Below are 27533 nucleotides of genomic sequence, written 5' to 3'. Positions count from 1 at the left end.
TGTATGGTTTTGTTTGATGGCCCATCAAATATCTGAGTGATTTCTGGGCAAAAATGAACATCAATATCCAAACAAAACTCAAACTCTTGTATATAAGTATTGACAAAGTCAATAAAATTTATTATATTTTGGATGCATTTCTGCAATGTGACAAAGTTTTACAGAATTGGACTATTTATACAACAGATGATATTCTACTATAATCATATACTGATATTAAAGCCCTATTCACAAAGCACTTTTGTCAGCATATACAAGTTTACTAATACTACATATGTTCAGCTATGTAAATTATAGAGAATTCAGAAATACATGTCAATGTTTCCACTTTTCCTGAACATATAAATAATGTATCTTTTGTATTAGTAGCTTTAATGATTCTTCACCCTATCTTTAATATTCTTCAAACTCATATTATTAATTATCCTTAAATCTTTGTGTTGATTATTCTCCATGTTACAATTATAAACATGCTGTTGAATACAAAATACAAAGGCTCTCTTCAACCATACCATTAGCTGTCTTACTTCCTATGTAAATTCTTTTGTTGGAGCTTGAAATATTCCATTTCAGAGCATTCAGTTGTGCTACTACATATGTATATACAGATGCAGATGAAGAATTATGAGGATAAAATGATGCAAGAAGGCCATGGGTAAGATCAAAACTAATGAAACAAATACTGTGGTTGAAACTGTACAACTTGAGTTAAATTCTGTTGTCTCTTTCTGTAAGAAACAGCTGATTTGAGTAAAGAATGCTTGAAAATTTCTGCCGAGATAGGAAAATTACTTTCGGAATAAAATCCAAGATCAGCTATCTGTGCAGTTTAAAATCCATCATATTTGTTTGTGTTGTGTTTATCAATGACTTCAAACCAAAATGCTAGGGATTATGACTCGGTACCAAAATTCTCGATGCCACATCAAAAATTGCTCAAATGCAGAATACTTCTTCCCAATTTTAACGAAAATAATTTAACATATTAACATAATCATCAAATTGCTTAGTCATGTATAATGGCAAAACAAAACAAACAAAAATGTTCACCAATACATATTCCCTGCATGATTCCGTCATGTTTCAAAGTAAACTTAGAGGGCAATATTAGGATAACACCAGTAACAGTCTATTTTGAGATAGATGTGTGTGTGGATGTGTGTGTAAAGAGAGTTTGAAAAATAAAACCATTTGAAAACCAGATTTTTTTTTTTGCTTTGAATTTACTTTAAAAAAATCCTTGTCTTAGTTTTGCCAGCAATGCTAATAATTGCAGATAAAATATTGAAGCCATCGCTAAGAACAAATGAAAAACGTCAACAAAATTAACTGTACACACTACATTTTGAAAGCGTTGGATGGTGGACAACTGTGATATACAGATATGTTCAGGTGCACATATATATATATCTATGTATATATAAACAATGCATTTACAAAGCAAAATTAATCAAGCATAAAATAAATTAAGATTCAAAATCAATTTTATAGACACATATTTCTTCCACTTCAAAATCACATGGAGTATAAATTTGTCATATTGGTCTTCCACAAAATCTTCTGAAATAAAACTACCATGTTTTTTTTTTTCTAAACAAAAAGTACAACATTGTATAACCCAAAGTACCAGGGTATGTCATTCCAAGAGACAAGACTACCTTCATTCTTGAGAAATATTACATTCAATTGTCATATTGATTCTGCAGAAATTTTTAAATACTGCAATGTTTTTTATCTTCTCATCATCAGGAAGAAGATATTTAGTCCATGTTGATAAAGATTTCAACAAACTGAATGAGAGGTCATGATGTGTTGTACACTAACTCTCCTGATAACATAATTTCACCAGCATTTCCTGTAGGGTTCAAATTTATCGTCTAATTTCTATATGGACATTTTGCATTCATTTTCACATATAAGTATTACATTTATATTATCATTTTGGACTAGTTAAGCGCTTACTTCTTCTGCCTTCTTTTCAGCAGATGAGGCAAATAACCCATTTTATGTATGCATTTGATATTCCTAAGATAATCTGATCCTGAAATTTCTCAGGAAATTGTTAAAATCTATCAAATACAATGCAATTGCCTTTCCTTCAAATGTTAATTTTTGTTATCAGTAAATTGCTCCTGAGGTAAGCTGTGAAAAACACTATATATACATCTATAAACTTGTAATTAATCCAAGTCATTGCTAATGCTGATCCTACAGTCAGTAAATGTAAATAGTTCTGGGTTATCTATATAATCACCTTTAAATTGTACACAGGACTTCTGATTAAAAATAGTCTATGGGAGATAACTCTATCATGTCCAGTTGTTGTTTTTTTCTTTCTTTTGTTTCTTTCTTTATCAATATAAAAACAATAGATCAAACTTGTTAAGTTTTTAAATCATAAAAGTTGCCATTATATTATTAAATCTGAAAACTAGAAAATTGCCTGTGGTGCCGCCAAATAATTGGCTAGATATTCTGAAATCAAAATTATATGCATGTGTTTGCAATTTCGAGACCACAGAAACAAAATGAAATATTTTGATCCATCTAAAAATTTCTGGCCAAAGTTTCAAGAGCATTTAATTCCTGCATGACAAATGTGAAGAATGTGATGCATTTTCAACATGTTTGTTTATTTAACATTTGAGAAAATATTGTCATAAAATGTTATCAATCAAATTAAAATCAGTTTGAGACCGGAAGAGAGATGGATAGAAAGATGCTCTAGCCAAGCCTAAAACAGGTATCTGGCCAAAGGAGCTTTTGAGTCAAAGGTAAATCGGATCAATTTTAGCCAAAACCTGTATATACATCATCATTCACTTAAACAAAACACAAATGATATTCATTCACAACCCACAACATCCAAAATGACTTTTTTATTTCAGGAAGAAAAAAAATGATAAAAATCTATTTGATAGATGCTTCAAAGAACTTTGAAATTATAACTGGCATATGTATATCAAAAAAGACCTTTTATGATATGGAATACAGATTCAAACTCCCGATGCTGTAATGCGATAGATGTTATACAAAAGCAAAATATTCATTTGAATAGATTCAATGAGGTATGTGAAGAAATATGTATACAAACAGAGAAACAACATTCATAAAATGTCTGTACACAACTATTGCCTTGTCTTTTTCATTCACACTTAATATGTAGATTTCTACTCTCACACCATTTCATCAAAATACATGAACCAAACATAAGCTTAGCTCTCACAGAAAGTCTAGGACTAGGAATTCACAAAATGTGATTTCTGGTTAAATTTCAGTCTGGCCCTGATTTCATCGTGTTCCTACTGCACTGATGGCAAAAAAGTCATTGGAAAAGTTCAAATTTGATTGATGGTTTGAGATTTCTGTTGAACCCAGGGCCAAGCTCACAATCATATTTTAGTACATTATGACAAGATGGAATATCCATCAGTAAATCACCAGGTTCCCTGGACCACAAGTCTCAGGAGACCGATCATAAGCACTGAACACTACATGACATCAGACCAATGATTGGACAAAAAATATTAGGATCTGTCACACATATAGATCAGGATACAGACTCAATCAGTGTATCTATCTGACCACTGTCCAGGAGAGGCGTGCCGCTGTTTGAATCCCCGGAACTGGCCTCCACACTACAGCCATTAACTGATGGGTCATTCACAACACTATTGTCCACAATGGATTCTTCCTCTATCACAGTTTCTTCAATGCCGTTCCCAAGTCCAAACTTGGTTGCCATGGATTCTGAGAAATCCTCATGTAACCCTTCTTCCGAAATGTCCATAGCATCAGTGTCAAGCGCCACAACCTTTGGCATAACCTGGCACTTTTCATCAATAACAGAAGTAGTCTGTTCCATGTGGAGCAGTTCCTGACTACTGTCTTTGATATTCTCAGTGACAGCGTCATTACTTGTCTGACCCGAGTCGTCCACTACAGACGTGTAATGCTCAGACACTGACGGCGTGTCCATTGTAAGGTCCATTGACTCGTGACATGTCAGGTCTTGTGGTTCTGACTTAATGACTGGCACTTGGTTGTCGGGAGCCTGCAAGTCCATACTGTGGGGCATGCGGGGATCTGATATGACGGGGGGAACATAGGGGTCCGAACAGTGCTGGTTCCTACACTTGAAACACTTGTATTCCTCATCCTCCGAGATCTCTTCCTGTCCCAAGCCAACACACAGGAGGTGGTACCAGTCCTCACAGCGATCACACTGTACCCAGTTCACTTCCTCACCTGTAGACAACAAAATGTTATCATTACTAAATTTTGATGTAAATCCATACATAAGTAAGATAGTTTACTGAAAATAATAGCCACATTGATATCAAAAAGCCTCTATTTCTTGAATTCTGTAAACAAATACTTTGGCACTTTCTTATTCTATCCCACCATCAAGTTTTAACAATTTTTACATTGACGAAATATAACATCTACAATTTCTGACACAGAAAACAATATAATTGAAGGTAGTGCAAATCACTAAAATATATACATTTACAATATACTAAATGTAAGGAGATATACATTTACCAGTGTGAGACAATTCATGAAGCCTTTCTTGCAAACATTGGTCGGTTATTATAAATCAAATTTTTATCATTTAATCATTTGCTTTATCGATTAAAACATCAAACAAGTGAAAATTTTGTCATTTGTGGCAACTAATGATTTAAGAACCAATGATAGTTAAGAGGAAAACTACCGCTTGGTTTGAAAACAGATCTAAACATACCAGCTGGTTGGTTTTAGAAAACACAGGTTGATTGGAGGACACATCTGATATTTTGAGAACACTTATGTTGACTAAACATACCTGGTTGATTTGAGAAAACACAGGTTGATAGGAGGGCAAAGCTGATATTTTGATAACACTCATGTTGACTAAACATACCTGTTGGTTTGAGACATTTAGTTGCAGCACAATCATCATCATTCTCATCTTCCTTATCATCATCTTGCATGACAAGACTTTCCTTTTCTTTCCTCTCACGTTTAACTTTGGGTTTCATCTTTTTCTTTTTAATAAGTTCCTCCACAGCAACTAATCCTTCTTTCTTCACCAGTTTTGTTTTCTTCTTCTTCAGTTTCTCCTCTCCCAATTTTTTTAATCTGTCTGCTTTCTCCCCAGCCTTCTTTATCTTCTCAGCCTCTGAAGCTATAGTTGATATGTCCATGCTGGCAGCTGAATGAGACAAAATGTAACTTTGTTTACAATGTTTATTAACAAAAATTGGTGTAATTACATTTGGCAGTCAAATGTGTGATAGTAACAAAAATAACTGCTATGTTTTCATAATCTACATGTAATTTCAAAGCAATGTGATTGCATCAAAAATGCTACATGTTTGTCACAAAAATACATAAAATGGCACCCAGAGTATAGAAATAAATTTAATTAAAGCCAATAAATGGAAAGCATCCTAAAAATGATCGCCCATGATGATGATGATTAACGGAAGGGAATTTGAATGAATTATTTTCTTATGTACATCATATGTTGTTTATGAATTCGAAAATACTTTAAAATCAAAAAATTACAAAAAAAAATATGATCGCCCAGAAGAATAAAGTTACTTACCTAAGAATTTCTTCGAGATTCAAATATATTAAACTTCATTTCCACTTGAGACTTAAGATTTAAAAGAGAAGCTCAAACTTTTGGAGGGTGGTAACAGTGTAACTAAGGTAACCTTTGGTAATGTACACAATATGTACAAATATATAGCAGCTTATCATAGCTTTCATTTGATCATAATTACACTTATCAGAGATGAAGCATCGTTAATTTTCAGAGGTAGAAAATTTACCAATTTCCATGTTGTCTAGGTCCTTGGCTACTTTCTTTTCCTTAATGGGGTCCTTCTCCTTCTTGATCTTAATTTTCTTGACCTTAATCATGGCCACACCTCCACCTCCTCCAGCTTCCCCGGCACCAGCTTCAGCTATCTCCTTTATCTCTTTACTCTTCTTGATCTTCACTTCTGTTCCATCCTCTAACTTTTTCCTCTTCTTCTTTTTCTTTTCTGGGTCTTTCTCCTTTTTAATCTTGATCTGAAGTTTATCTCTCTCACTGGTGATAGGAATACTGGTGATGTTGTCCTGAAACAATAAATAAGATACATAAGAGATACAGGTTTCTATTCATCATTTGTCATTTTTCTTTCTATGAGTGCCCCACCACCCAAGGGCACCTGTTTTGATATGACATCAGCAGTCAGAAGAACGCAAAGTTACAAAGACAGGTTGTTCATTTTTCAAGTATCTATCACCAGTAAAATATGACTTTTTTTGAAAATAATACTTTTTTAAGGTAATGTTAGAATAAGAAGATACATTTACTCGAGTAATCAAATCACACTCAATTTTCATTCTTTCAAATGGGGAAAATTTCATATATAAAAAGGTAAATTTGTAGATGTGTATTTAACTTGTTTGCACAAACCAAGACAAGATGTAAAGTCCAAGGTTTTTTTTTTGGCATTTGAAGAGTATCCAATACCACATTCAGAAACTATGAGCTGATTGCTAGCTTACACTTCATCAAGACAGGAACTTTAAATGTACATTCATCTAAACCAACCAATTAAAGTTTAAATTTTGATGATCATCATATATATTTTGCAAATTTTTAAAATTTGTGCCATGCAGTTTTAACCAATAAAAGAATTGAATCATTTCCATGGCTTGAATCTGCTGGATTCTATGTTGCTACCATTCAGTTCCATACCACAAATAGAGATAGTGAAATGGTAAAAGCTATTGGGTAGCTCTACAGATTTTCACAAAAATATCAAAGCCGATATAATACTCATAGCCTACTATGTAGTGTTTTGAACAAAATATAAATATCCAATTTGATTGGGCATATCCTCATGTTCAAGGAACATTTGATTGGTCCTTCATTTGACCAGTAAAATCATTGATAGAGCATACCTTATTATCCTGAAGTTCCAGAAACATTTGATTAGTCCTTCATTAGCCCAGTAAAATCATTGATAGAGCATACCTTGTTATCCTGAAGTTGCAGGAACATTTGATTGGTCCTTCATTTGACCAGTAAAATCATTGATAGAGCATACCTTATTATCCTAAAGTTCCAGGAACATTTTATTAGTCCTCCATTTGACCAGTAAAATCATTGATTTAGCATACCTTATTATCCTGAAGTTCCAGGAACATTTGATTGGTCCTTCATTAGACCAGTAAAATCATTGATAGAGCATACCTTATTATCCTCGAGTTCGAGGAACTTGTGATCAGCCCGTGGCTGACAAGCCTGTAAGATCCTCCAGATGTGTTGCGTCTCATCCAGTGAAACTTCTAGAAGGTCTCCCTCCATCATCAGTTCCTCTAACTGACTCTTTGCTGTGCTGGAAAGCTCAAGGACAGGAGCTTCAAGGGTCCGTGCCACCAGTGGTGACTTCCGCTGGTGTTTACGTGGTGATGCACCTACAAAATTCATCATATCAATGTAAGCAGATCATCAATATTGTGACAAGATGTATATTGCCCAGTGCACTATTAACTCTTGTGGTTATATTACTAACATAGTTAGGAAATGCAATCAATGGTTACCAAATACAGTCAATGGTTACCAAATACAGTCAATGGTTACCAAATACAGTCAATGGTTACCAAATACAGTCAATCGTAACCAAATACAGTCAATGGTTACCAAATACAGTCAATGGTTACCAAATACAGTCAATGGTTACCAAATACAGTCAATAGTTACCACAGTAACTTTTTTGCTAAATGTGCTAAAATTGATCTCATAACTTAAAAGAAATAGAAAATCTCTAACCCGATCAGACCACGTGTGTTTGCCATCTAGAAAAACAACATTTGTATCTGAGGACCTTTAGAAGGGTCATTTCTACTTAAAAAGTTTTTGTCAAGATCTGTAAAGCATTGCATGGCAAGAAATAATAACACATTACCTGACGCAACCAGAGATAAGGGCAATACTTACTGTTGCTGGTTTTGGAGGCTGAAGAATAAGCATGCTCCGACATGCCACTGTGGTTTTGTTGGGCTGAACTGATCACTTCCACCTCCATCTGGATGTCATCTGAGTTATGCGATGACTGAGGCGACAATGGAATTGTAAATGAGTTCTCTGAATCCAAACTGAAATTGCCAGAATCTGAATGCTTCCCAGATAAAGGCGTACTGGCAGCGCCACCCCCACCTCCCGCAGTCCCCCCAAAAGCACTTTGAGTTACACTGGCTAAATGTCCCTGCAACTCAGGATTATTAGCAGCTTTAAGCAGTTCTGCGTTTATGATTTTCTCAGTTTTTTCACGTGCCGCCTGCTCCACCATTCTCTGACTCAACACACTGAGTTTAGCCAAAGCTGAGGCAAGTTCACTTGTGGTTAGGGCTTGGCGAGCACGGTCCTGCCAGGCCATGGCACGTTCCGTTAAACACTGAAGGGCCTCCCCCTCTGGCAAGCGTACAGGAAGTTTCTGGAGGGATACGAGAAGGGAAAGTATTGTCTCTAGTCGAGGGCGCCGCGACCGTAAGCATTGGGGACATAAAAACTTGAGATCTTTGGCAGCTTGTACTGCTGCTGCTTGAGACGATTTATTTTTCATATTTGCAGATTTCGGAAGTGGCACACATGTTCCTGTAAACAAAAAGTCTTATGTTATTTCTCAACACTAATTGTTTGTATAATCATTATGTATCTCTACTGTACTACATACATTTTAAATTGTATTACAGGATGGATGGTTTCCAAAATCTTGAAATACTAAAATAGCGGGTTTTTGCAAAAATTGAATACAGATATATATAGGAGGAACATATTTTCAAAATATAAAAACTTTCTTTCATGTATAGCATAATGAGATAGTCAAGTAATGGTGAGATCAGTCAGAACTCACCATAAGATGTACAGAAGAAAGGTACTTACCATGGAACCAGTCCTTGCAGAGCTCACACTGTAACATGAAGCCGGAGGCTCCCTTCCGACACACACAATACTTGACTTCATCTCCCTCCTGACTGATCTTGCTCACATTTCTTTCCCTCAGCTCACACATACAGTCCACCTCCTTCTGCTCTGCCACTTTAAATGCTGCGACCTGACAAGAAAGGTTAAATCAGTACTCCATACAAAAGTCAAACCTGTCTATTAAGGCCAAAAGAAGGAAAGGAAAGTGGCTTTAATAGACAGGGGAATTTTATATAGAGGTTAGTACACTTATTAATGATTCCAGATTTCAATGAAGATTTATCTTTTATATATTTTTTTGACGTATTCCATGCAGTTTTAACCATAAAAGGAAGTGAATCCAATCCATGGCTTGAATCTGGTGGATTTTATGTAGCTACCATTCAGTTCCATACCACAAATTGAGACAGTGAAATGGTAAAAGCTATGAGGTAGCAAAACCTACAAAATTTACCTACATTGGTCTTGCATCATATATAAACTAACATTGAATTTTCTCAACGACTAACTTTATAACATTTGGTTTCTCTGAGACAACTTACAATGGCCGCAGGATCTCTCTGATCTTCTATCTTGATATCTAGGTTGTTATTATTGGTTTCTACGTCCTTCTTGTCCTTCTCGCCTTCCTTGAATTTCTTCTTTTTGTTTTTGGCTCCACTATAGATGCCGATGTCAGCTCGGGGGGACAACACCTGAATCATAATCAGGTTAAAGGTTGAACAAATTATTTTTAATGTCATTGTACAAATCTAAGAATTGTGTTTCATAGCAATCAATCAAACAGAGACAAAGGGTAACTGGAACAGTCCTAAGTACAATAAACATTACACATATATATCCAAGAGATAGGAGGTAAATTGTTACATACCTCTAAGAGAGAGTAGGTACAATTCTTCTTGAGGAATGTTCTGGCGGTCCTTTCCCTCCAGGACTTGGCAGCGGCTACCTGAGACTCAACCTGAGGTAGCTGGTCCAGGCGTACAGGGATTGGCCGGCCCTTGTTGACCAGACTTTCCAGGATGTCCAGATAGGGGTACGAGTCAGAATTCTAGCAAACAAAACAAAACACATGAAAATGACTTGAATTCATCTTTGACACATATCTCTATAGAAATGAACAGAAGTCAAAAGTTCTAGTGAGTTACATGTATGCGGAGTTTACCTGCACATTTTCCACTTTCACTGTCCAGTCCTTGGCTTTCCGAAGTGCATCCTTCAGTGCAGTAACATTTGGCAAGTAGGCAGGAATGCCTTTAGCTTCATTAATAATGGCTTCCAGGGTGGCCATTACATGACGAGGTCTGAAACAGATGAACAACAGATCAATCGTTGATTTGTTGGGGTAGGGTGGAACACACTTTGTTATATAGATAATTATCTTCCTGTACCATGCAGTTTGAACCATGAAATGAACTGAAATCATTTCACAGCTTGATTCCGATGGATATTATATTGCTACCATTCAGTTCCAGACCACAAATGTAATTGTGAATTGGTAAAAGCTATTGGGTAGCCATAGTCACCAATTTGTTAATAAAATAAAACACTGATTTGATAGGATAATCTTTTTAAGAACCATCTCCAGTTATGGTTTATTTATAAACTTAAAACAAATCAGAGAACATGTTTGAAATGAAACAAAATCTAGTACTGTACCAATACACTGTTAATACTAAATTTTACTTTTGGGATATATTGTATTGTTGCTTTCCCGTAATGTGATGCAGTTGTGGAAATTGGGGTGTGATACCTAAACGTTTAAGATCAACAAAGTTACATCCCTTGTGCAAAACAAACATGCCAAACTGAGCAGTAGGCAGCAAAGATAATATATCATGCATATATTTACACTGCTTTTAGTGTTGTTGTCATTTTATAATACCTATTTCTAAAGATTGAGCCAAAACTGATTAAAAACAGCTTCTAGTCAATGTAACTTAAGGCTTGTTTACTTAATTTTATCTCTGTTTAAACATGTATTGTGATGCCAATGTATCTCAAATTAAAACTGTGATAGGTATCATATAATGAGATGCCTGCCTAGCTTACCTGGCCTGAAGACAGATCCTAGCTTTCTCCTCCCAGCGCTCACTTATCGTGAGGAGTTCTTGGAGCTCGGCCATAGCTTTCTCTACGGCAGGGTGTGGAGCTAGACCAACACCAGACTCCATTAGCTCCCTCATGACATCCAGGGTCACATTCAGTGGGTCACGTAGTGTCAGACGAACCTCGTCCAACCACTTAGCTTGCTGAAGTACCTGGTGGTCAGCAAAAGTACAATAATTGTACACACCAAAATATGATTAGCAGGACTTTTCCAAGGGGCTTTATGAAGCTGATTATTGGCCCCCTTTCCCATTTGAAATTGTCCCATTTCTAAGAAGAATTCCCAAAATCTGAAGCTTATTCCAGAATATTTTTCATATCACACCAATTTCCTTCCAAAATAAGGCAAAATGACTCCATCTTAAACCAGTGCAAAAAGCCATGATTCTCTACTTAAACTAAAACATAGGTTTTTATATAATGAATTAATCACTGTTAAATTCTGTCAATGCACCTATGATGAAGTAATAAATGAATTTCCAAACCTACCTGTTTGAGTCTAGGTATTTCTGGCAAGTCAACATCAAGTGTAACACTGAAGTCGATCAGCTGTTCTATCTTTTCTGAATCAGGGGTGTCTGCCTCTAATGCATCTTGGGCATCTCTTTGGAACTCTATCACTTTGTCCAGCAGTTCCTGCAAATAAACAAGTACTTTACTTAATCTGTGGTTAATGCATTATCTGATCAGATGAAACTTTAACATGACTGTTACCAAAGTAGTTCAAAGCTGAAAAGTTTCATCTTAAGGCTGGTGGTCCTAAATGAAATCATTAGAAATGATCAGAAAGAGGTTTTTCCTCGGGCAATATCTAACTTTAAATATTGGTTGCCATGACCTGATGCAAGCATGTATAAACATTCTTGTTCTTTTATGGAACTACAGTCAAAGCTTCCTTAGTAACCACCTGAATTAAGCGACTCCCTACCATATGTTGCCTTACTTTTCACTTCCAATGCTATTCACTTCACTAGTAATCTGATCCTTGATTAAGGTACTACCTGTCATATATGAACTTTTTTATTGCTTCCCTTGGACGATCACATATGACAGGTTTGACTGTAAACAGAACACTTACATCAATTTTTTTCTTTGAAGTGGTCATGGTCAGAAGTCATGCCAAGGAGAACTAATACTCTCCAAAGGTGCTAATTCTAAACCAATACAACCAATTAGTGGCCTCCATTTCGTCAACATATATAACACTGTAGTTGCTTCTTACCTTGATCAGTTTGGCTTCCTTGATAATGCATGGTAAATTGTAGACTTGATCATAGAAACAATTCAGCTCATCTAAACTGAGTTTCGCTATGTATTTCCCTTCCATAGATTGTCTGTTCCTGTAAAGGACACAATGGACTTGTTTAAGTCATACGTTTCATTAGCCACAGCAACATGGATCTGTGGTGTTTCAACATTCCCCCCCTGATACGGTATGGACTATTTATGCCAGTTGAATAAGAGTATAGTATAACAAGCGTGAATTACCCTGCTGAATAGCACACGTTTATCATGCAAGTCTGAATACCAAAACATTTCTGTATTAAAACAAAGGATAAAAACCTTGTTACTAGTAAAATGATTATACTTCCCATAGAACAATACTGCAGGATTGTTAATTTTTGTAGGGTATAAAGACCACTTTGCATTCTGAATTTTTTTTCAAGGTTTTGATTTCCTTCATCATCAATAGAACAGCATCATATTATATTATCCTTACATTGTGCAATTAAATACTTTTTTTTACAGCAGTCAAAGCACCAACAAGCTGAATGAGACAGCCATGTATCTATTGTATACCACCTTACCTGGTACGGACTTTCTTTGAGACCAGTTGATTGGCAACACTGGCACACTTCTCTGCTTCACCGACTGCCTCAATAAGGGTGTGCAGCAATTCCGTATCAGGATACCTCTTCTCCTCTGCCTCCACAATCAGCTCTTTAAGCTCTATGATCTCTGTATACAAAAACAACCAGGCCACCAGTTATAACTAAGTCAATAACTTAATATAGACCCATGTATTGTGACATATCATCAATTTATTTGTCACAAAGTTTTGTAGCATGCTCCAGATTAATAAGGTAATACCCATATACTAACTTTCTGTACATTCAGACACAAAAAATATCCTGATCCTAAACATGTTCTATTTTGAAGCTATCAGTCAAATAAATGCTAAGAAGATTAAACCTTTGACCGTTGCGATGTTTTCGAGTGGTACATGATACACAAACCATATTTTTTTCATCTGTCTATCAGTGTTTTGCCATTCAACTACTGTTTAACCTTTGACCCTTTGTTGTAACCTTGAACTTGTGAATGGGTATGAGAGGCTTACCCTAACTAAACTTTAATGTTTATCGGACTTCCATGCTACAAATTGATTATTAAACTATGAATTCACAGCAGTTTTTACAATCAAACATTGGGCTACTTGTTTTCAATGAACTCGCTCTTTGATACTTGCTTTAAAAACACTTAACCTACCCATTCTGTCATCCCCAGTGGACTCCAAGGCTTCCCCCACTTTGCTAGTCCAGGTGTCAAAGGACTCAGCGCGAACCTTTAGTTTGTAGAGCATGGCTGGCAGTTCGTCTAATGTGTATCTGTATCTGAGGCAGTGACGTGAAGGGTCGCAACCACACAGCATCTCTACATGGTGAATACACACCAGTTTGTCTGTAACACAATCATTAATGACATTAGGTCTTCTTGGTACTTACTTCTTACTTGACAAGTCAGCAAAAACAGATCCACACACCATTCTGATAAACCATTAAATATCAATATACATTCACAGTCTATCTCACAGCTATCAAATCTGTTTTCTACAACAAAACTACATTAGATTAGACAAAGGGATGATCTTCCTTAACTTTAGCTTCTTAATCATCACAATTTATCCTTATATCTGATAACAAAGAAAACTATGAATAAAAAATGCTGATGCTGATACTGCTGAATTAGCATCCCCAGAGTATGTTATTCCAATGTCTTAGAGAAATAACTTACTGGGACTACAGGGACAGGTGACACCTGACAGGAAACAAGTTGTTTTACATGTGTCACATTGCCGCTCATCATCGGGTAATAACTCGAACGCTTCACGTTCAGCTTCCATGGTACCCTGCAACAACAAGAAAGTTTTGCTTGTGTGACTACTGTTATTGAACAAAACAAAACAAAAATTGTTCATGTATTACTCATTAATTTAAAACCAAAACACATGTTTGTTTTCCAAACACAATTTCATTTTCCTACATTATTTATCAAGGAATCAATTAAAAACAATACATGTCTCCTACTGGCCCTTATAAAAATATGACCTTGACCCCAAAACCTGGAAACTCAATGAATTGGCCGAGATATTACGGTCCTTTACCAGTGTGTGAAGTTTTATCAAAATCCATCAAGGAATGAAGCTGCTAGAGTGTAATTTTGGCGTTACATACATCATTCCTACAAAACTGATGGAGAGGAAACCAATAGTACCCCTGGGTTTCACCTGTAGGAGACTAATAATCTAAGGTCTTACAAAATAAGTACTTCAATTCAAATCTTTCCCATTTTCTGATCTTCTAACATTAACTAAGTTACTACCAAGTAATACACAACTTACCCTGTCTAAAAGCTTCTTGCGTAGTTGTTTTTCTGTTTCAACAATTCCTAACAGGTCATGGTGGGTACAAGCAGCGACCTTGAGGTCAAGGTTATCAGGGTCAGCAGCCATCTTACATACTAATTCCTCATGAGAGAAGACACACTGACGATTGAGGCTTCTGTAGTGGTCAATACAGGCCCTACCAATAGGTAGCTGTAGAAACACAAAGTTGACAAATATAGGAAATACTGTTCAATACACAGTGACTTGTATACTTTTTACAACCAATGGATGACCTCTAAAAATTCATCAAAGTTCAATAATAACATTGAGATGTCCTTTTATACATCATACCATAGTTAGATGGTGCCAGCATTGTCTGGCATGTTTTAGGAATTGCCACTTAAACTCGACAGAAAATGATTTCATTTGATAATAATATAGATTTGAACATTTTTTATCAGTCTTGGGATATAATATCTGGGTGTTTATTCAATATTGGAAAACAGCTTTAATAACAGAATACAAAGGACACAGGGCTTTCAAATTTCTTACCTTTTGTTTACAGATTACAGAAAGCTTAATATAACCAGTTTTCAAATTCAATCATTTCTTTTTAATGACATAATAAACAATTAATAATTTTGAATTTAATTAAATAAGTATACAAAATTTGATAGGTTTTTTTCATTGCTGTTTCAAATTACTAGTTAATCTATATTTTTAATTTTAATAGTGAAGAATTAGGAACTTTGCTTATTTATAAGAGGAAAAATACTGACCCAGTCAGCAGGACAGAAGTTTACAGCCTCTGCAAAGTTGTAGCCTTGGTTGAATCCTGCATGATAGGCTCGTGGGAAAGTCACAATAAACTCCCCAGCATGCTGATTGGTTCTAACAATCTGTTAATGTAACAGTAGATTATTAATAAATGAATTTATTATCACCACAACTGCATTTCAAATATGCTTTTAGGATTTTTTTGTAATTATCAAAATATTTAAATTCTACTTGCTAAATAGCAATACAAAGTCATGGAAATTAATAATTAATCATACGTATTCATTAGGTAAAATTTTTTTCACAAATCTTTCAATTTTCATAATCAAATACTAGACAACAAATGCTACACAAACTTTGATACATACATATGTAGCTTGACAACTATCCCATATCATAGGAAAAGACAAAATCCTTTATATTGAACTGTCCAATGCTATTGTACACAGATACATACCGGAACACCCATATCCATCAGGATGTTTGGGTTCATGATGGTAGTCAACTGGTGCAACAGATCTGGCGAATGCTCGAACAGCTCTGGGGCATTGGCCTTCATAGCATCCTCAAACTGGTCTGCACACTCGCCCGGCACACCATACCAAGTCTTAGGTTCACCCCTTAACAATACACAGGATATTTTATGTGAATATTATCTTTTAAATCATAGAATTACATAACAAACGGTCGTGTTTAAACTTGACACATGGTAACCAGAAATAGTGTTAAAACTCAGTCAGGAACTTCTGTGATTCTTCATGTTACTTTGTAGGTTGTGAAATTAACACTGAATATAGAAAATAAATTCTGATTACAAAAGGAATATCAAAAATTAGTTTATAAATAAGTTTATGAATACACAGAACCAACTCTCCAAACTCTAAGATTTAAATGGTTATGTTTGGAGTTTTTGCAATATATTATGTGTTTGGATTATTTAATGTGACATGAAAGAGAAGACAATGATAACATACCAGTGGAGGTAATTGATGGAGTAACTCCAATGATCCTCATTGTGCCAACAGAAACTAGAGAAACACATGCCGACATAACACCATGGAATCTGTAAATTTTAAAAGTATGGGGTTCTTATTTCATCTTAACACACAAAATATCCTGTTTTTTAATTCAATGTTCAACAATTCAAAAATACCTAATTAATCCAGTGTGCTCTTATTTGCAGTATGCAGAAGTAATAATGTTGATGTACACAGCAAAAATAAACAATATACATAAATATACAACAGAAATGTCTCGGGACAATTTACATTACCACAGGTTTGCTTTGATATGCATGTGATACATTACATAATATCTCAATTACAAGTCAGGGTTATAAAAATATTAAACTTCTCTTACCTTCATTCCCGAGATGTCAGCATTGATGTGGCAGAGAACCGATTGTTCTAGAACAGGGAGATTGTTCAGATTCCATCCGGAATTGATGTACTCCTGTCAACAGAAATATAGAATGTTATTACATAATTCTTCTGCTGTAAAAACACATTTGTAAGAAGTTCTACACATACAAATCTTTTTATTGGTAATTCTTTTACAGACACTAGAAAAAAAAACCCAATAAAACTTTGTTCAATTTAATATCTAAGAACACATCTTATAGATCTTTATACAGTTAACTCTTTATGTATTCATTCAAATTTCGCAGTCGCTACCGGAAGTGAATGCTGGGTAGGTCCTTTGTGTATTGGAGCATATGGCTATCACATCAGACATCGATAAAACGATCTTTTACTGTTGTGTGATGCTTAATATTAAATGAAGTTTATCGTATTGAACGAGTACGGAAACTCTTTTACCCAATCTTTCCTTTGAAATACGACGAAATCACCAGGCAGAATTGCGGGAAATGACATGTTGATCGGCACATGTGTCACACGTGTGCAAGTAATCACGCAGCCAAAACATTGTTTTTTTGTTGTGTAAAAATATTTTAAGTATTTCTTACTAATTTTGATGATAATGTTTCTCAATTATATATATTCTATCATTTTTAATAGCTTTATTGTGTTTAACACCTCGACAATCATGCAGAAAATGAAAGTATATTTGAGGCCGCCATTTTGTAGCTATGTAAACAACACGGCATGAACTGGCAGAACTCTTTGAAATAGACAATCTTAACGAATGAATATGCTTCTGGTATGTAAAATACTTCATCAATACAATATTTACATTGCTTTTTATTTCTTAAAAACATCATTTCCGTGTCAATTCCTTCGTATGACTATGCTGAACCAGCAAGTAATATCAACATCTTTCACGATGTTTTCCAACGATTTGAGTCGTCACAAAGGATGGAAGGCATGTTAATTGCGACGTGTGTAGTCGTCATGAAGGATACAAGAGCCCGTTTGGCGACGTGTGTAGTCGTCCTGAGTACGGAAAGAGTTAAAACATAGGACATCATACCTCATCCTCAGGAAACAGGTCTTTATTTTCTTTTGTGGGAAAACCACTGCCCATATCTGCAGCATGTATGTCTGCCCCATATTGGACACACACATCCTCTTCAATACAGTTGACAAGGCGCCAAAACTCCTTCTCTACCGACTCACATCCAACCATCTGTAAGAGATTGTTAATAAGTAAAATGGATGCTATATATAATACTTCCTATATACTGAAACCTTGTTATACTGCCAGTTTGCAGAGAGATGGAAAAAGAAATTAGTATTGGGGATTAGCATGTGATGAAAGAACATTTCCTGAGAACAAAAAACCTTAAACAACAACAATTCTATTAGACATTTATCTACTTAGTACAAGTATTTAATTTCAAACATGACTTTTGGCAAGAATTTAATGGAAATAGAACAAATGCTGAACCCTTAAGCAAATTTCTACTGAGCTTTGAAATAATATCCTAGTCCTTAGTAAGATGACCTGAAATCAAATTGGTGGCATAACCTTCTAGAACAAGACAATCCAGTGTAGTGCAGTCTACTACCGGATGTGGAATTATATGTATAGAATGCATAGATGATGAATTTGTAATAAAAAAGCTTGTTCCATGAGATACAGCACAACAAATATTTTTCTTTGATGATGGTCTTAAGAAAGCATATTGGTTGGACCAGGTCAAGTAGTTTTGAAGATAAGGGTCTGGGCAATTTTTTTTCTTTTATGCACGACAAAGTTTAAAATGTAGGTCAGAGTGACCTAATTTTGACACATGACAAAGCACCTCAGGTCGGTGAACACCAACCTCTTGTAGGAAGTGTAAGTTTCCCCAGTTCCCAGTGAGGGATTAAATATAAATTATTTCTTTGTTTTTTTTTTCTTTCTTTCTTTGAAGATTTTTCTTCTTGAACGCCTGATCTTATTTTCCTTTTCTACTCCAAGTTTGCAGTTTGAATAATAAATATATTTGTTCATAATTGTGCCATGTTTTAAGCTCATTTTGATTCATTTACACATACAAGTATCACCTGTTCTTTCTTTTTTTCTTTTCTTACTTACATGAACTGGCATACTGAAGTAGTTGGACTTGAACTGATCTGCCATCTCTCCAAACGACTGCAAACTGTACTCTCTCTTGGCTTGCTCAAATCCATAGGGACCCTGGGGCTTACTGCAAACCTGTGAAGAAAAACAATTTTTGGTTACGTTTATATCCATTGCTGATAATGGCCTCAACGGGGAAGAGGGAGCACATTTTTATGTCAACAACGGTACTGAAAGAGTTAAGGTAGCCACCAGTTCCAGAGGCCAACAATAATATAAAACAAGCTATTAAAGTCAGCACAGTTATATATCAATGATCATGTACCATGCAGTTTGAACCATGAAATGAACTGAAATCATTTCACAGCTTGATTCCGATGGATATTATATTGCTACCATTCAGTTCCAAATCACAAATAGAGATAGTGAAATGGTAAAAGCTATTGGGTAGCTAAATTTGAATACAGTAGAGTTGTCATTTGCAAGACGATTTTATTATAAGCAATTTTCTTAGACAGAATAAAATCGCAATATTAACCATTGAAAACATTCTTTACAATAACAAACAATGACCTGTCACAAAGGAGAATTGTTATCCAAAAATTCTGATTATATTAATTCTAATGTACCTGTTGAATGCATCTAGGGCATCGCCAATCCCCTTTTGGGACATCTTGTAGGGGTGGGATGAGACAGTATGTATGGAAGGCATCATCACACCCATCACAGAGCAGCATATACTCATCACCATCTCCGCGACTACACATGTGGCAAATATAGCTGTCAACCTGCAACACAAAAACACATTACATATCATCTATCTCACATAACATCTCTATTTCCATAACTACATGTGTCAAATATAGCTGTCAACTTGCAACACAACAACACACATCACATGTCGTTGATCTGTTGTCAATCACACACAACATCATCTAACAGTACAAATACATCTGATGTCATCTATCAAACAATATCATTATCTTACAACACAAATACACACATCTGATGTCATCAATCACAAACATTATCATCATCAAACAACACAAATACACATATCTGATGTCATCAATCAAATACAGTATCATCATCGAACACAAATACACACGTCTGATGTCATCAATCAAATACAGTATCATCATCGAACAACACAAATACACAGGTCTGATTTCATCAATCACAAACAATATCATCATCTTACAACACAAATTCACACATCTGATGTCATCAATCACACACAGTATCATCATCAAACAACACAAATACACACGTCTGATGTCATCAATCACAAACAGTATCATCATCGAACACAAATACACACATCTGATGTCATCAATCACACACAGTACCATCAACAAACAACACAAATTCACACGTCTGATGTCATCAATCACAAACAGTACCATCATTAAACAACACAAATCCACACATCTGATGTCATCAATCACACACAGAATCATCAACAAACAACATAAATACAGAAGTCTGATGTCATCAATCACACAATGCCATCATCAAACAACACAAATTCACACTTCTGATGTCATCAATCACACAAATTCTTCTTCTCAATCATCCAGAGTAACAACATCTAACATTGCAATACACACACGCTGATAGACAAAACTGTTCATTCATTAATGAAAACCAGTCAATGGTGTCCCTAAAGAACTTCAAAACATCTAGATGTAGCAAAATCTACTTTTAGCAACCGCAACCATGAGCTTTATCATAAATGCCTTACAGAAAAAGGTTTCCATTCTTTCCAAAAACATTCAAATGTTTGTAATTTTAGATTACCTATATTCATACACACACCCAATCTAAGATAGCCCTTAATGTACAGAGAGACCATTCTACTAACAACAGCTATATGCCTCAAAAAATGGCTGAATAAAAGAAGCAAATAAACAATAGCTATCACAATATATATCTATAGATAAAAGATATGACTTGATCTGCATGCAAATCTACATATTGAACATTATTATCACATAAATATAGTTTTTTACTTTAACATTTCTATTCAAAATGGGTGAGAAATTGATACCACACTGAACAAAAGTAAGCAAAAAAGGTCCAACACACAGACAGATGATATTGAAGTTCACAAAAGGCCCAGAGGGACTAATAATACCACATGGAATGTTCTAAAATAATCTATGTCCATAAGGGGAATGGGAAGCATTTTTCAGCAACCTCGTCAGCCATCAAGTAATTCAACATATTTAGTATAAGGAAAGTCTAGAAAAATGTCAATCTAATTAAAATAGTGATGGTCATTCTTACTATGTTACATGAACATCTAACAACATCCCATAAGGGGTCACGTTCCGTGAAATGTGAATCTACCTTCACCTCCCATCAAATTTTGATACTGTGCCTCACACAGATAATTCTGGAGTTAACCTTATTCTGATCAAGTATAAAAACTTCATTTTTTTAAAGATTTCAAAGCAAATATATGTGGGATAGAGTAAGGATTGGAAATGTAACAAAACTAATGTAAATCCACTGGGTTATGTCAAGATTTTCCCGAGTGATAGATAACATATGGTCTTGTGTTTATAAGATACACAAAGAACTGTGTTAAGCACAAAAGTATACAATGGTCAAACTATATTTGCCATGTCCGTATTAGCAGGTAGTTTCTAAATTGTATCAGAAATTATATTTATCACACAACTGGCCATAAGGTATGAGTTATGTGATAAACAAAATCTTACACTCGTAGCTATGACATTTGGAATTGATTGAACTCTTTAATAACTCAATATTAATATGAAATTATTGAACTTTGTTAAACAAATTACATTAACATAGCCATTAGCTATGTGTATTAGCTATGTGTATTAGCTATGTGTATAAGATCTAATATCTATTACAACAGCTACGAAAGCTCAACATATGACAACAGAAAATGCTTTGCAATTCGCAAAAATAATGTGTCTAAACAAGAATAGCTGATAAAACTAAAAGAAAAGCTATGTTGTGTTACCATTGTGTCAGAGAATAAAAATGAAAATATATGAAATATTTGTCTGAGTTTAAACCCTTTTCAGATTACCAAAGCTATGATTCAAATTTACGTTCACTTTTCCATCCAGATCCATGGAGGAACATGTAAATAAAAAAAAACTTTGAGTCAAACAAGAACTTTAGATAAAAAAATAAGCTGTCACATTACCATAGTAACAAATGGGGCCAAAATATCTTAAACAATTTTCTGTCAGGGTTTAAACTCTTTACAAATTATCTGAGATAGAATCAAGTTTATTTTCAAATGATTTTTTCCAGATTCATACATATTGCCATTGAACTCACAACACACACACTAGGTGAACTGTAAGTCATGCAGCAAATAATTCATACTGAAGATTGCAGTACTTGTAAACCAAAGGAAGCAATGAGACATAGTGTCTCGCCAGAGTAAGCAGCAGACATATTCTACACTTACACTGCCGTACACTTGGCTTGTTCCATTTTTATCCTGGCCTTTCCCTTTAGAACTACTACTACCCTTACATACCTTTCCCTCAATCTTTTCCTCTGTGAATAGAACAGAAAAATACATTAAGTAAAAGTTTCTTTCAGACAGAGATTCAGAATTTAGATGTAAAATAACAGTACTTTATAATTATGAAATTATCTAAATTCACATTTTTGCTGTGTATACGTATAAATACTAAAATGTATACTTCTTCAAAACCTGAAAGCTGGCCTTTCAGCAACAAATAATAATGATTGAAATACAAGTTCCAAGCAAATAACGACATTTAATTTGAAATTGAACTTTAAAATGAGCAAAACTATTCAGCATAGTTTCAATTTACTTTTGAACAGAGTGTGACAGAAAAATTATTCTAATTAAAGAAATTTAACATCCCAATTTCGAATGAAATGTAGTTCAACAGATGCAACTTACCTTTAGGTACAGGTGGAACAGCAGCTTTGGGCCCTGCTCCGAAGAACTGTAATTTCTTCAACTCAGAATTTACTGAGTAGTCAATATCTAAAGATTCCTGAAAGAGGAAATTTCATGTTAGATATACAGTACTCCGATAAATCTACACAAAACATGTCAGATATACAGTAATCCAATAAATCTACACAAAACATGTCATCAGTTTGAATTTTCAAAAACAAGAAACTTTTGCCTTGATAATAAAATATATATATTTATCTTCTTCTACAAATAAAAGAACTCAGTTGACATTATCACATTTCGAATTTAAGTTGCTCATGAGTTCTGTCTGCTATGTCTCTTCAATGAAATCCTGGATTAATTTATTTTACAAATACAATTATGACGCAGCCAACTGGTTTGTCTCAGCATCCCAGGAAAATGAATTTTGAGTATGAGGCCGATGGATAATCTAGAAGGCAATAATATTATTTACCCAATGGCAAAATAGGTCTCGAAACAAATTTATGAATCTTGTAGGTATTTGACCATATCTTAGCATGAAAACATGCACTGCTATAGACAATGGCGATTCATTTTTTTTTAGCAAATGAATAAATTAGGAGGAACCAAGTACTTCGGGAGCAGATGGCTGTGCCTTGGTGCAGACCTCTTTGTTCAAGGCCCTCTCTCTCTTGGGTAGACGCCGGTAACTACCAGCAGCAGATTTGGCTGCAATGCCGTGGGGTCGGTAGTCTTTATCATCCTTGTCATCTTTAAATTCCTCTTCAACTACCTTTTCCTTCTTAGTCTGTAGAAAATTCAATACATCATATAATAAAAGATATTCATGAAGAGTACAATGTTGAAGGGTCCTCTGTAGTTACTTTTTACCTTTAGTAGGTTTATATGACAAGTGTATACAAGAAATTTGCGTTTAACATTACGTCAGGACAAGTTTGAACTGATATTTCCCATTGTGCTTGGTTATAGATAATGAACATGCATACCGCATCGTAGGAATCACCGCGCATGAACAGGTAGAAAGGGTATAGGATCCTTTCGTAGTGGCCCCGAAGAACAGCCCCTACACCTTTGCCTGATGGGAAGCCCATCTTGGTGGCCACCTTGGACCACCTCCTCTCCTTGGATAGTATTTCCATCCCTCCGACATCCTCAACACACTAAAATGCAGGACAAAAATATAACGGAATAACATAATGTTTACCTGGTAGCTCAAAATGGAATTTACTCCCCAAACAAATTTCTGTTACAGAAACAGACTATAGATATATACCATATCTATCTTAAAATAAACCCACAGTAAGCCAACACATTCACTTATGCTAATCGCAAGACAATGGCACAGAATCTGTTAGCAATTTATATTTACCTATATATAACAGCAATAGACATATACCAGACATGGACATGATGGATAAATATGACATATTCAAATGCTACAACTATGTTCATAGGCTGTTTGAAATTTTAATATGTTAAGAACAGCTAGGGTCATTAGCTATGTGTTTACATTACATTAAAATTAAAGACATTACCTTTTTTATTACAGTAAAATGGATAGTATATTAAAATATTTCTCTCTCAAAGTTTACAAACCTTGTATAACATGTACAAATCCAATAGTTTCTTTTCAACATGAGGAATCTTAAGAGAACAGCCCTGTCAAAATAAATATAAGCACATAAGTATTGCTTTCATTTTTAAAAATTAATTACAGAAATTATTATCTATGAAAATGACAAAAACTATGTTTATATATACTCAGGTTTCAGTCGTGAAATATATAGGAAATATAAATACAGCAAATGTATATATAATATCAATAATATCTTTAAAATGACTCTAGATTTTTCATCAGTTAGTATCATTCAATTGAATAACCAAACTCACCTGCAATTCCCAAAATCTGGCAAGCTTATCCAAAAAGTTTAACTTGATCCTAGTTTGAGCCTTCAACCAAAAGAAAGATATAGATATATACACAGAGATATATGTTCATTGCATCATTAACAAAATTACAAGTGAAAAAAAAAAAATCAAAAATATTTTTAAAATTGTAAAGCGTGTACAACTTCACAGAGTCCCTAACTGCCCAACCTAAAATTCTTAAAAATGTTCTCTGACCCCACCAAAAATGTGAAGCTGTCCTTTCCAAAGTGTGACAAAGCATAAATACCAGGGTCTGGGGGTATGGTTATTTCATTTGAATCATCAAGCCATTAATAAATAAAGTTGCATTAGAATGAATTGTATAATATTTTTTTTGTTTATTTTAAAGCTATAGCTATATTCTGATGAAAAATTACAGGTTTTGTTCACCTACATTACTTAGTTGCATGTGGGATACTGTCCTTCCTACATCATTACATAGAAAATAATTATTAATTATAAATCATTATGCAAATTATCAAGTTGTAAGTGATGGATGCATTTCTTTACAGCATTTAACTATGTGGTCATCATAGTAACACACCTCCCAAATCAAAAGTTCTGTGTACAAATTTTAAAGCATGCAACATTCAATTAAATTTCGAAATGTTTCCAACAAATTATTCAATCAGGAAGTTAACTTTTTTGTCATTTCTTCATAAAATTCAACAGTTTGTATAAAAGTGAGATCCCAAATAGGCAAAAAATTGATTATCTATCAAATCCTTGACAGGTCTGCACTAGTACTGTGCAATAGACTTACCTCCAGCTCATTAAGCCTTTGAACTCTGGGAGTAAATTTGAATTTATCCACATCAACAGCAAATGGAGGCTGCCAATCCTGCAAGACCAGATGAAATATATATAGAAACCTGTCCAACACTCGGCCATATTGAAGATATATGTGCATTCTATACTTGTAGTAATATGGCTTCCTCCCTGATCCAGCTGGCAGCCATCTTGTTTTTACACAACCACTTCTCAATATCCCCATCACACTTTTACCATTTTTGTTAATATTCTTTACACAAAAAGAGTTTGTTATGAACAGTAATAATTCCAAAAACATTTTGAAGGGAAATATTAAACTTTAGTGTATTGTTATTTGAAAATTTAAACAAATTAAGCTAAATTTGTAAACTAGCCTTTACCTATTTCACTAAAATTTACATTTTCCAAGTCACTCAATGTATATGTAATTGGCAAAGAGTGAAAAGGAAAAGACCAATTTTGCATGATTGCAGGAAACACAAAAATAAGGGTAAAGTTAAAATAAATTAATCCAAACCATTGTTTTTCAAATAAATAGAAAAGGCAGATAAATGAATAAAGGTTTTTAAAATGTGGTCTTATTGTGTAAAACCTTAACTTTATTGCATTAAATCAGCTTAAGATATGTCCAGAAATGGTTAAAATACACTTAACTCATCATGAAAAAAAAACATGGAAAAAAATACAACTTCAATTTTAATATATGGGAACAACCATACATACTGAGAGAAATTATGATTCTTTTGAAGGAAAATAAACTCGATCTATGTCTACATATTAAAAATATTACATCACTTTATCTACCAACACATTATGCCAAACTAAAATCCTCAATTAAAATTAATATAATTACAGCAGAATAAATAGAGAATAAATATGACTTAAAAAATTATAAAACCAAAATCTATATTATGTTATAAACTTCAGCAAAAGAAATTTTCAATATAATCAACATAAAAAAAATCTACATGTCTAGTGAGACCTGACATATCAATATATATATATTAGGCCTACTGGTATGATCAGATTTATAACATTTCATTTTTTTGTAATAAAACAAAAAATCTTTGTTGTAGAAAAATTAATAAATTTATCCCAATAAATTTGTTTCATGTTTTCCAATTATATGCATTTTCATCGATATATCTATTGACAGTTTATTGATATATGGTCCAGAGTTTTCATTGTGCGTCATTAGCCTGTGTATTGCAGACTGGGCGTTCACACACAGGCTTCCATAAGGTATGCATGAAACCCTCATCTGTGATAGCAAAGGGACTTGCAAAATATATTAGCGAATTCTTTTATCCAGAAAAGAGTCCGATATTTTCAATTTGTGTTGGAAAAATGCTAACGAAAAATCGTGCAATAAAGCAAAACCCAAAAGGTTGACAAAAATTGACAGAAGACAAAGAAAATGACCCGAAATCACATGAAACTGACAGCGACAAACTAAACAAAAGCGTCGCCATGTTTGCAGATTTAGCTAGCACGTAGGCGATTGTCATGTCTTCATTTAAGGATTTCATGAACTAAGCAATTTGGTTACAATATCATTCATCACAAACCGATGGACTAATACATAATTCAATTAAACAACGTAGAATAATGACAAACCGGTGGAGGTTTTATTTTACAGATCCCAGTTTTCTCGGCAATAGGCCTGATTTTGTCCAAGTATCCCAACGGATCAGTAAACTCCTCCTCAGTTGGAGTGAAAACAGGTGCCTCCGGTGGCGGAATGAAACGGTTGTATGGGTCATCCGTCATGTTGGTACATGCACAAGATGAAGAAGTAACTGACAATCTTTAAAATATCATAGAATCATCCAAAAACGTAAGTTTGATATAAATCCATAGAAATGAAGGATAAATCCAATATGTGTACTGGTGCCTGCTAACACAGTAGCTTCCGATTGCGCACTAAAAGTAGATCTTCATAATTATGGACATTTTTTGTACTATTTGATTTT

General features: G+C 34.5%; 1 protein-coding gene across 3 annotated transcripts; it reads right to left on the bottom strand.

Annotated features, from left to right (window-relative positions):
* Positions 1-91: 91 nt before the first annotated feature.
* On the bottom strand, positions 92-27469 carry LOC117330685 (lysine-specific demethylase 5A-like). Of its 3 annotated transcripts, none has more exons than XM_033889128.1 (31): positions 27178-27469; positions 25553-25630; positions 24751-24810; positions 24457-24519; positions 23847-24020; positions 23474-23647; positions 22858-22954; positions 22462-22481; positions 19562-19720; positions 18948-19067; positions 17898-18053; positions 16827-16919; positions 16442-16530; positions 15925-16087; positions 15470-15589; positions 14706-14900; positions 14099-14213; positions 13574-13765; positions 12892-13042; positions 12306-12423; positions 11573-11719; positions 11027-11235; positions 10140-10278; positions 9846-10025; positions 9517-9669; positions 8933-9104; positions 7988-8644; positions 7241-7464; positions 5823-6114; positions 4907-5197; positions 92-4248 (listed from the first exon to the last, which is right to left on the bottom strand). In XM_033889128.1, the coding sequence occupies exons 1-31, from the start codon at positions 27328-27330 to the stop codon at positions 3551-3553; spliced, it is 5652 nt and encodes a 1883-aa protein (XP_033745019.1). In that variant the 5' UTR covers positions 27331-27469; the 3' UTR covers positions 92-3550. The 3 variants fall into 3 exon arrangements, with proteins under 3 accessions (XP_033745019.1, XP_033745020.1, XP_033745021.1); XM_033889129.1 differs by having other exon boundaries at positions 23507-23647; XM_033889130.1 differs by lacking the exons at positions 22462-22481; positions 22858-22954; positions 23474-23647; ... (3 more) ...; positions 25553-25630; positions 27178-27469 and adding an exon at positions 22390-22461.
* Between the last annotated feature and the right edge of the window lie 64 nt (positions 27470-27533).

This window comes from Pecten maximus, chromosome 7, assembly GCF_902652985.1.
Source record: "Pecten maximus chromosome 7, xPecMax1.1, whole genome shotgun sequence".
In the NCBI taxonomy this organism is placed as follows: Eukaryota; Metazoa; Mollusca; class Bivalvia; order Pectinida; family Pectinidae; genus Pecten; species Pecten maximus.
This window is presented reverse-complemented; position numbering and strand designations above follow the sequence as displayed.

Coding starts and splice junctions, on each gene's coding strand:
- LOC117330685 (XM_033889128.1), bottom strand. CDS start 27,330: ATGACGGATGACCCATACAACCGTTTCATTCCGCCACCGGAGGCACCT. Junction 24,520..24,750: donor CCAGATTTTGGGAATTGCAG/GTGAGTTTGGTT, acceptor TTATTTTGACAG/GGCTGTTCTCTTAAGATTCC. Junction 9,670..9,845: donor GTACCTACTCTCTCTTAGAG/GTATGTAACAAT, acceptor ATTATGATTCAG/GTGTTGTCCCCCCGAGCTGA.